General features: G+C 43.1%; 1 protein-coding gene across 1 annotated transcript; it reads left to right on the forward strand.

The window, feature by feature from the left end:
- Positions 1–276: 276 nt before the first annotated feature.
- accsl2.L (astacin like gene 2 L homeolog) lies at positions 277–9665 on the forward strand. Its single transcript, XM_018257019.2, has 13 exons — positions 277–541; positions 2273–2297; positions 2558–2638; positions 2746–2880; positions 3688–3805; positions 4191–4369; positions 4513–4594; positions 6244–6371; positions 6571–6686; positions 7781–8012; positions 8487–8605; positions 8954–9176; positions 9586–9665. The coding sequence occupies exons 1-13, from the start codon at positions 473–475 to the stop codon at positions 9597–9599; spliced, it is 1521 nt and encodes a 506-aa protein (XP_018112508.2). The 5' UTR covers positions 277–472; the 3' UTR covers positions 9600–9665.
- The last annotated feature ends 1883 nt before the right edge of the window (positions 9666–11548 follow it).

Raw genomic sequence — 11548 nt, forward strand, 5'->3', positions numbered from 1 at the left:
CCTGCCGAATTGCTGTTTTAGCCTATGGGGGACCTCCTATAACCTACATGAGTCTTTGGCTAAGTTTTGAGAAGTCAAAACGCAACAGTTTTACAAGTGCAGGGAAATACTACATGATATTTTCATTACTTTAAAAACACTTAAATTTTTTCCATTAAAGATGAACAGCCAATCAGTTGTCCCTCATAAGCTCCAGTGTCTTTGTATTGTGAAGGCCCCGCGTATAGCAATAAATGCCACCCTATAGAATCAGTGAAAATGAAGATACAGCAGGAATAGAAGCCCAAATACAACGTTTTCTATATATAGACTCATATCAGTACACAACGTGCAAACAAGAATTTGGCTGCGATTGTCAACGTCAACACAAAACGTCACATATTCATGGAAACTGGAACCGGGGACTGGTATAAAAGTGTCAGATGTGGGTCGGGGGAGAGGCATATGGCAGCTTCTGGGTCAGTCAATAGCCATGGCCAGCGTTTTATACAAATGGTTTCTATGGTCCTGCCTCCTGGTGACTTGCACTTCTCCTGCTCCGGTAGGTCATGTTTCCCCCACTTTGGGTTCCTAGGGTAGAAAGGCTTTTTTTTTTATTAGTAGGGTCACTGACCCCTTCAGTTAAACTTCTCATGTATTTTTTTAATTGTGTCAAAGTATAGTGGCTTGTATACACCATATTCTTTCTGTGAGTCAGGGGGAAAGGAAAGCACATTAAGCTGCTGCCCCTCTGTATGACAGAGTCACATGCTGAATGCCTTATTAGAAATCAATTTAGATGCATTTTGCAGGGCGGCTCAAAAGCCAGTACAGCTGGCAGCATTCATCTAAATTACCTGTTAATTAGCCATGCAGGATCAGGGTTTTATATGGCCCAGTTTTAAGGGAGTGGTGTAAGAATTAGGGCTCTTACTCATGAGCGTTTTTACCTGCGCTCCCCTGCGTTCCGTTTTTCGGCGTTCAGCCGCAGGGGAGCGCAGGAATAGACGCATTTCATTATTTAAAATGGGGCTGTACTCACACAGGCGCGTGTAGGCGCCGAACGCAGGAAAAATGCAGCATGTTGCGTCTCAACCTGCGTTCGGCGCCTACATGCGCCTGTGTGAGTACAGCCCCATTTTAAATAATGAAATGCGTCTATTCCTGCGCTCCTTTGCGGCTGAACGCCGAAAAACGGAATGCTGGGGAGCGCAGGTAAAAACGCTCATGAGTAAGAGCCCTAAGTCTACTCTGGATCGGACCAGGTGGGGCTTGGTGACCCTAAGGGTAGGACTTCATGGGCGTTTCCGACGCGCTGCAACAAAAATAAGGTAAGAGATAGAATTTTTGCAGCTTGCAGCGTCTGCATCCGACATTCGTGTCGCGTCGGATCAACGCTGCGACACCATGCGACAATTCTATCTCTTACCTTATTTCTGTCACATGCGACTTGTTGCAGCGCGTCGGATCGCACCGAAAACTTCCATGTAGTCCTACCCCAAGAGCTGACTCTTACTGCTGGTGTTAAACACTGGGGTAGATTAGATGTGCTTCCCTATCCATAGAGAGTCTCAGCGGGGCTAATGCAAGTGGAGAGCTAGGGGGTGAAACTGGCAGAGTTTTAGGGAAGGTTTATTTCCCCTCTAAAGAAGAATATTCTCTGCTTATAATAATATATATATATCCAATTGTGCAATACAATATTGAGTTGTGTATAGGCCGCCCCAAACAGGTTATTGACCCTGTAAAAAAAATATATATATATATACCGGTATATATAGATATATATCTATATATATATATATATATATAGATATATATCTATATATATATATATATAGATATATATATATATATATATCTATATCTATCTATATATATATATATACAAAATAGAAAATATTTAGGAGCACTCATAGATTTAACAGCAAGTGAATTTATTGAAACTTTCGCAAATTCCCCCACATCTACGCATTTCGGTTCTCCTTGAACCGTCGTCAGTACACATTTACGGGGTCAATAACCTATTTGGGGCGGCCTAGTCACAAAAGCAAATTGATATATATATAATCTGGCTGTTCTATATATAAATATACTCTATATGTTGTATATAGAATCTGTTTAACATGGGCGCTGTTTGTGCAGTTGGATTAAATCCCAGAAGGTGTATCAGTTGGCACGCTGCCTCTTTAGATTCATCTATTTATACCTATGGTACACGTAGGGTTTGTGATTATTTTGTATCCATTCCTTATATTCACCTTGATCACTTTTTTTATTATTTTTTTTGCAGCTGTTGAACAAGGATTGCGTAGACGGTATGTTGAAAACCGAAAATATTCCCAGATGTCTCACTTTTCTTGAGGAACGGAAATGGGTTCTAAAGTGGGCACTGCAATTGTTCTATAATGAACCCCCCATGGATATCTTACTGAGCATTTTAATGTGATTTTTCTGTTTTCCTACCTCCGGTACTTTAAGCCATTTGGGTTGGAACTCAGACACCCACCTTTAAAATTCTATAAGATTCTTTCTCTCCTTCATGGAATACTCCTTATGGCCCTTATTTGTTTTTTAGTGGCCTCTGAGCAGTCAGCCTCTGAAGATGAAGGCGCTCACCATGAGGATGTGTTCTCCCAAATTCTTAAGTCCAATAATGGTAAAATGAGCAATTACAGTTTAGTCTAGCATTGTTCTTAAACCAACTTGGTAAATTCCAAGGTTGAGGAACTTACACTCTATTTAACTTTGTGTCTCCCCCAACAGGCACCACCAAGAATCTGTGGCAAGGAGACATTGCCACGGAGAGTTGGCGCAGTGCAACCAAATGTACCAGCTGTCTTTGGCCCAAATCAGCTGATGGCGCCGTCAGGGTCCCCTACCGGCTCTCCTCTGCTTACAGTAAGTGTGGAACCGGTCACAGGTGTCCCTAATGGGCATTGGTGAAGGTCAGTGTGAGAAAGCACAGTCAGCTGCTTGGCAAAGGCACAGCACTGAGTATTGAGGTGGCAGCAATTCTGACTAATGAGTATATATGCTAGATAAGAGCAGTTACCTTCAATACTGGGTCAAGAAGGGACATTTGAGGTTTATCTGGTCTTAAAACACCAGAAAGTTGGCTTAAAGTCAAAGTAACATATAAAAAATAAAGTTTCTTTGGATCTGGTGACTGTTCCCGTTGAGTATTGGGCTTGGAAATGGAAAAAATAACTTTGGTCTCTGGAGGCCCTTATTTAATAAAGTAGGACATAGACCATGTTGAAGTGGGTCCATTGTGTTGCATGGCCTAATACCCATTTTACCTTTCACACATATACCAATACCTGCAACTGGGATCAACTACTTTGGCTTTTTTGGGACTTACCAGGTGACAGTGAGAAGAGTTTCATCAGAGACACCCTGCAGGTGAAGAAGGGACATTTGAGGTTTATCTGGTCTTAAAACACCAGAAGGTAGGCTTAAAGTCAAATTAACATATAAAAACTAGAGTTTCTTTGGATCTGACGACTGTTCCAGTTGAACATTGGGCTTGGAGATGGAGAAAAGAACGTAGGTCTCTGGAGGCCCTTATTTAATAAAGTAGGACATAGACCATGTCGAAGTGGGTCAATTGTATTACATGGCCTAATACCCATTTTACCTTTGACTCATAAACCAATACTTGGAACTGTGATCAACTACTTTGTTTTTTTTTTGGGGACTTACCAGGTGACAGTGAGAAGAGTTTCATCAGGGACGCCCTGCTGGAGTTCAACACCCTGACCTGTGTCCACCTCGTGGAACGCTCCACAGAAGAAGACTTCTTGGACATCGTCTCTGACATTGGGTTAGTTCCGCTGGGGTTCAAAAGAATGTGAAGACAGAACAGGTTGTTTGTGATTTTGTCCCATAGGAAAGTGGTGGCATCCAAGTGCCTGTTTTTGGAAGTTCTCATTATGTCAAGCCATATGGCGGGTTCCTTCCTCTTGAGACCTTTATAGAACTTCTTTGTCAAGTATTACCCAGACATTCATCAAAACTCAATAGAGAGATATTTAGCTTCTGGTTAAGAGCCTGGCCTTTGGAGACCCATCTCATCCATTAGCAATCATTTATGATACTGTTCAAAACCAGACAAGTTGGCAACCCTAAGAACAAGTGACCAAATCCCTCGATGATATGCAAGGAATTAATGCCCTGCATGCTCCATCTCTCTCTCTCTCCAATCTCAGGTGCTGGTCTTACATCGGGAGGTTCGGAGGGGCTCAGCCCCTATCACTGATGAGCAGCGGCTGCCTGTCTAGGGGGGTCATTCAGCATGAGGTGGATCACGCTCTGGGCTTTTACCACGAGCAGAGCCGGAGTGACCGAGACACCTACATCGATGTCCTGTGGCAGTATATCCAGGAATGTATGTATTGCCCTGTATCTTCTAATCACTGTAGCTGGTTGCTAAGGTCAGAGATATTGGCAACCAGAGAGCATTTGAATGAAGAATATCTAAAAAAAAAAAAACATTTTGGCTTTCACCCCTCATGTTCTTTGTTTGTGCAGCCGACTGGAGCAGCTTTGAGATGGTCGACACTGATAATCTAGATTTCTCCTATGACTACTCTTCTGTGATGCATTATGGGTGGTAAGAGGAGATACAGCTCATTCATTAAAGGCTAACTACACCTTTGTTTTAATTTGAGAAGAAAATCCTATTGGCGGAGTTAAAGGAGAAGTAAAGTCTAAAATAGAATACGGCTAGAAATACTGTATTTTGTATACTAAACATAAACATGAACTTACTGCACCACAAGCCTAATCAAACAAATGATTTATGCTTTCAAAGTTGGCCACAGGGGGTCACCATCTTGTAACTTTGTTATACATCTTTGCAAGACCAAGACTGTGCACATGCTCAGTGTGGTCTGGGCTGCTTAGGGATCGTCATAAATGATCAAAACAGCACAAGTCAAATAATATCTGTCAGAAGCCGATACAGCAATACTGATTAATAATCAGAATATACAGACTGCACTGGGTCCTGTGTTGTCATGTGATCTAATGTGGATTTTATGTTTTTTGAATTGTTTAATACAAACTTTCTCCAAATCTGCAGAACCAGTGGCTGCAGCAAAATAATCCTCCAAATAGAATCCCAGTTTATCTGTTTAAATCTGGCTCCATGATCTTTGTCCCTGCAGCTGGAGTTGGAAACAGTAAAGGGGATGTAAAGGCAAAAATAAAATCCAATACAAATCTCTACACAGTCGCCGACTGCTCTACAGGGAAACAAACAAAGCTGCTTGAGTTCTGCATGGCTGGGACGTAAGGCGAGGGCTCCCCCTGCTGTTCATAAGTATGATTGTTTCCCTGCAGAGCAGTTAGGGACCGTCTGACAATTCCTATCCACAGCAGTAAATGAAGGGAGAATCTCACTGCATACAGTCAGGTTTCTTATAAAAATGGTACACAATTTTAAAATAAAGTATATTGGAAATAAATTGAGAATTCACCCCACTAAATCAGTCTCCCCAATCAGCTCTATGAGCTCCGTGTGCTCAGCCACCAGCGCTCCAACTGTGATACGTATAAAGAGGTGTCTTTATTGTATCATGGTGGGTAACACCAAGTTCTTCTGCTTAGGAATAAAATTAGAAACCTTTCTCAAATCTTTCCTAAGCAGAAGAACATCAGAGCAGCCTCTTTCTTTCTCCTGACAACTTCCTTGACTACTTGCTGGTCAGACTGGTGGGAAACTGACCAGCAGGTGGAGCTGTTGGAACAAAATTCATACATATTAACAGCACATGTATCCCTTAATACAGGGATCCCCAACCTTTAGAACCCGTGAGCAACATTCAGAAGTAAGAGAAGTTGGGGAGCAACACTAGCATGAAAAATGTTCCTGGGGTGCCAAATAAGGGCTGTAATAGGCCATTTTGTAACCCCTATGTGGACTGTCAACCTACATTGATTCTCTGTTTGGCAGTACATCTGGTTTTTATACAAGCAAAACGTACCCCCAAGCCTGGAATTCAAAAATAAGAACCTGCTTTGAGGCCACTGGGAGCAACATCCAAGGGGTTGGAGAGCAACATGTTGCTCACGAGCTACTGGTTGGGGATCACTGCCTTAATATCTTGGACTAAAAAGAAAATAAATAATGAATGTAAGTGCTTAGAATAGCACTCTCATCAATTTTACTTAGCCTTTAATGGTAAACAGGCTCTTGTTCTATAATCTTGTGGATCTGGTACTCGCTGGTTGTTAACAAGGTACTTTATTCATTGGCAGGTATGCTTTCTCCAACACATCCGGGCAGCCAAGTCTCAGACCCAAGCCTGATCCGACTGTTAATATTGGGCAGAGATATGGACTGAGCCAGCTGGATGTTTCCAAGGTCAAAGAGCTTTACGGCTGCAGTAAGTGGGCTGCATTGCGGAGCTGCCTCTGTTATATGCAGAAATATTCTAATATCTAGGTATCACCATAGGTACAGAGCAGAATAAAGATGTTAGTTGGACTGTTCGTTGAGTACATATGGACAGACAGAGCGAATGAGTAATTAAAGGGGGTCACTCAGTCTACCCAGTCCAGTAACGTAATTGTTTTCTTTTTCAGAGCTGTGCACTTACCTACTTACAGGCGTAAATGGATCTTTGGATTCTCACAGCTTTGTGTCTGATCATCCCTCTGAAACAAACTGCCTCTGGCTTATACGAGTCAATAAAAATAAGGTGCTGTGTCCATGAATTAAACAAAGACACTATATACTCTTATATTGATCATTTATTTTGTGGAATACCTATGCTGCCATAGTTTTTATGGGATCTCTCTGTACAGACTATGAGCAAACTTAGGGGACTGTTCCTGCTGAATTTTGCTTAGTACAAGGGAATACATATGCTGCCATAGTTTTATGGGATCTCTCTGTACAGACTATGACCAAACTTAGGGGCTGTTCCTGCTGAATTGTGCTTAGTACAGGGAATACCTATGCTGCCATAGTTTTATGGGCTCTCTCTGTACAGACTATGAGCAAACTTAGGGACTGTTCCTGCTGAATTGTGCTTAGTACAGGGAATACCTATGCTGCCATAGTTTTATGGTATCTCTCTGTACAGACTATGAGCAAACTTAGGGGGCTGTTCCTGCTGAATTGTGCTTAGTACAGGGAATACCTATGCTGCCATAGTTTTTATGGGATCTCTCTGTACAGACTATGACCAAACTTAGGGGACTGTTCCTGCTGAATTTTGCTTAGTACAAGGGAATACATATGCTGCCATAGTTTTATGGGATCTCTCTGTACAGACTATGACCAAATTTAGGGGACTGTTCCTGCTGAATTGTGCTTAGTACAGGGGAATACCCATGCTGCCATAGTTTTATGGGCTCTCTCTGTACAGACTATGAGCAAACTTAGGGACTGTTCCTGCTGAATTGTGCTTAGTACAGGGAATACCTATGCTGCCATAGTTTTATGGTATCTCTCTGTACAGACTATGAGCAAACTTAGGGGACTGTTCCTGCTGAATTGTGCTTAGTACAGGGGAATACCCATGCTGCCATAGTTTTATGGGCTCTCTCTGTACAGACTATGAGCAAACTTAGGGGCTGTTCCTGCTGAATTGTGCTTAGTACAGGGGAATACCTATGCTGCCATAGTTTTAATGGGATCTCTCTGTACAGACTATGAGCAAACTTAGGGGCTGTTCCTGCTGAATTGTGCTTAGTACAGGGGAATACCTCTGCTGCCATAGTTTTTATGGGATCTCTCTGTACAGACTATGAACAAACTTAAACTGTTTTTATTTACTTCTTTTTGTAGGCCTTGTTGCACTTTGACGCTTTCAACCTTTCGCCGTCTGGTGGCTGTTCGGATAATTATATCATGGTGTATGACGGTCCCAGCAGATCCTCACCAGTGTTGGTGGAGAGGGCATGCGGCAGCCTGGAGTTACCTCTGCTGGTGGCATCTGGTGGAGTCTTGCTGGTGGAATTTGTTCATGAGAGAGGTTTAAGAGCATCAGAAATAGAATTCAGTGCATTCTACAGCTCAGGTACCCACGTTGGTCATGGCTTTCTGCTTCGCCCTTTTCCTACTGCTCCCCCTGACTGGCCTCCTCTTGCCATTGCGTCTACCGTTTATCCTACTTTCATCTCCTGCATTTCCATGTCCTACTGTTGATAACCTTATGCTACCTTCTCCATCGTATTCTTTGGTCTCCATCCTGTCCAAATGTCTCCATCAGTGGTGGGTCTGGACCTGCTGCAATTGATGGCAGATACCTCAACGAGGAAGGTCTTAGGCTACACATGTAGGTGTGAAATGTTATCATTAAGCTTCATGTGAATAAATCTACCTCCACTGGATCTCCAGAAATCTGCTCTCTATCTTGCCCTACTATCTCCAAGTTGACCTCAGACCTGCAGTCTCCATCTTCTCCTAATGTCTACATCTTCCCTATACATAATATTGAATGCCTCAGCACAATATATATATTTATTTGGTATATATTTCTTCTTTCTTTAAGTGGATTGTGGTGGAACCTATATAAATGACAATGGGACAGTGACCTCCCCGGGTTATCCGAATCCGTACACCAACTTGGTGCATTGCATGACAACGATTTGGGCGCCCCCAGGATATCAGGTAGGAAAATGCAATTGTGATACTGCCCATTGGTCTAGGTTCATTGGCCAATGGGATTCCAGCAGGCGGGACTCTGTATACAATGAATGCAATGAATTGAATATTTCATGTGGTTGTATCTATGTGACACCCAAGATTATCAAGGTTATGTCAACAATGGTTGGCAGAACCTCGATTCCTCTATGATGGGACAATCGAAAAGAGAAGGTGGGGCATATGAAAAAGTGGCTTACTGAAACCATGGTTTAATGTGTAACCTAAACTTTCCCAGAATTGAATCAGAACCGTGTCAACTCTTGGAGAAAATCTTGACCCAATAGTGTCAGTCTTAATTTTTGTCTTTTTTAGATTGTTCTGAACTTCATGGTCTTCGTAGTGGAATACTCCTTCTCCTGCTCCTATGATTATCTCCTAATCAATGATGGCAGCCGGCCCAGCTCACCAGAATTGGGCAGGTTCTGCTCGGATACCAAAATCCCCACCATCGTGTCCACAGGCAACGTCCTTCTTCTGCAGTTCCGCAGTGACCACTGGATGAACGATCTGGGCTACAGCGCCGACTATCATTTTGGTGAGGGCCTGACTGTCACCCTGATAATCCTGTCCACTCTTTCCAATGCCAATATAAATACCATAGCGCCACCCATCGAATCTTGTCTGTTGAGTAATAAATGTGCCACCCATCTTTAAAACTGAAGTTTTTTTTTAATAAAAGTATTATAGTGCATGGTTTTGGCCCTGGTTGCGTAATATAAATGCATAGTGCCCCTAAAGTTAGAATTTGGTGTGTTCCTGGGTCTTTGAACTAGAATTCTGGAGGCTGTACCAATCAAATTAAAAAGGGAGTTGTCCCTTTCATTCCCTTCTGCTCCAATATACTCCCATATGTACACAGCCAGTATACCCACAATAGAACAGATAATAAATACCTTTTTCATACAGAAGAGTCCCTAACATTCTGTGTGTTTTTTATATTTCAGTACCAGCAGTATAAATGTGCAGTTCTGCAGTGACCAATGACACTTGTGGAGATCGGATTCTTGATTCTTTACCAGCCTCACAACTGATACTTGTTGGTGCTCACCTGATGTATCTGGGGGCCATGCCATTGCTACTATAGGCACCATCTCTCCCTACTATACCTGCTATCCCACAGTCACACTCCCTTCCCAGAGACTATTATCCATTGTTACTATAGGCCCCATCTCTCCCTACTATACCTGCTATCCCACAGTCACACTCCCTTCCCAGAGACTATTATCCACTGTTACTATAGACACCATCTTTCCCTACTATACCTGCTATCCCACAGTCACACTCCCTTCCCAGAGACTATTATCCACTGTTACTATAGGCACCATCTCTCCCTACTATACCTGCTATCCCACAGTCACACTCCCTTCCCAGAGACTATTATCCACTGTTACTATAGGCACCATCTCTCCCTACTATACCTGCTATCCCACAGTCACACTCCCTTCCCAGAGACTATTATCCACTGTTACTATAGGTACCATCTCTCCCTACTATACCTGCTATCCCACAGTCACACTCCCTTCCCAGAGACTATTATCCACTGTTACTATAGGTACCATCTCTCCCTACTATACCTGCTATCCCACAGTCACACTCCCTTCCCAGAGACTATTATCCCACTGTTACTATAGACACCATCTCTCCCTACTATACCTGCTATCCCACAGTCACACTCCCTTCCCAGAGACTATTATCCACTGTTACTATAGGTACCATCTCTCCCTACTATACCTGCTATCCCACAGTCACACTCCCTTCCCAGAGACTATTATCCACTGTTACTATAGACACCATCTCTCCCTACTATACCTGCTATCCCACAGTCACACTCCCTTCCCAGAGACTATTATCCACTGTTACTATAGGCACCATCTCTCCCTACTATACCTGCTATCCCACAGTCACACTCCCTTCCCAGAGACTATTATCCACTGTTACTATAGGCACCATCTCTCCCTACTATACCTGCTATCCCACAGTCACACTCCCTTCCCAGAGACTATTATCCACTGTTACTATAGACACCATCTCTCCCTACTATACCTGCTATCCCACAGTCACACTCCCTTCCCAGAGACTATTATCCACTGTTACTATAGACACCATCTCTCCCTACTATACCTGCTATCCCACAGTCACACTCCCTTCCCACAGACTATTATCCACTGTTACTATAGACACCATCTCTCCCTACTATACCTGCTATCCCACAGTCACACTCCCTTCCCAGAGACTATTATCCACTGTTACTATAAACACCATCTCTCCCTACTATACCTGCTATCCCACAGTCACACTCCCTTCCCACAGACTATTATCCACTGTTACTATAGACACCATCTCTCCCTACTATACCTGCTATCCCACAGTCACACTCCCTTCCCAGAGACTATTATCCCACTGTTACTATAGGCACCATCTCTCCCTACTATACCTGCTATCCCACAGTCACACTCCCTTCCCAGAGACTATTATCCACTGTTACTATAGACACCATCTCTCCTTACTATACCTGCTATCCCACAGTCACACTCCCTTCCCAGAGACTATTATCCACTGTTACTATAGGCACCATCTCTCCCTACTATACCTGCTATCCCACAGTCCTACTCCCTTCCCAGAGACTATTATCCCACTGTTACTATAGGCACCATCTCTTCCTACTATACCTGCTATCCCACGGTCATACTCCCTTCCCAGAGACTATTATCCACTGTTACTATAGGCACCATCTCTCCCTACTATACCTGCTATCCCACGGTCATACTCCCTTCCCAGAGACTATTATCCACTGTTACTATAGACACCATCTCTCCCTACTATACCTGCTATCCCACAGTCACACTCCCTTCCCAGAGACTATTATCCACTGTTACTATAGGCACCATCTCTCCCTACTATACCTGC

The sequence above is a fragment of the Xenopus laevis genome, chromosome 4L (genome assembly GCF_017654675.1).
Source record: "Xenopus laevis strain J_2021 chromosome 4L, Xenopus_laevis_v10.1, whole genome shotgun sequence".
Classification (NCBI taxonomy): Eukaryota; Metazoa; Chordata; class Amphibia; order Anura; family Pipidae; genus Xenopus; species Xenopus laevis.

What these genes read in the sequence shown, in the direction of transcription:
- accsl2.L (XM_018257019.2), top strand. Translation starts at nt 473, where the DNA reads ATGGCCAGCGTTTTATACAAATGGTTTCTATGGTCCTGCCTCCTGGTG. An exon ending in CAGTGCATTCTACAGCTCAG is followed by an intron (nt 8,013 to 8,486) that starts GTACCCACGTTG and finishes TCTTTCTTTAAG; the next exon opens with TGGATTGTGGTGGAACCTAT. An exon ending in GGGCGCCCCCAGGATATCAG is followed by an intron (nt 8,606 to 8,953) that starts GTAGGAAAATGC and finishes TGTCTTTTTTAG; the next exon opens with ATTGTTCTGAACTTCATGGT.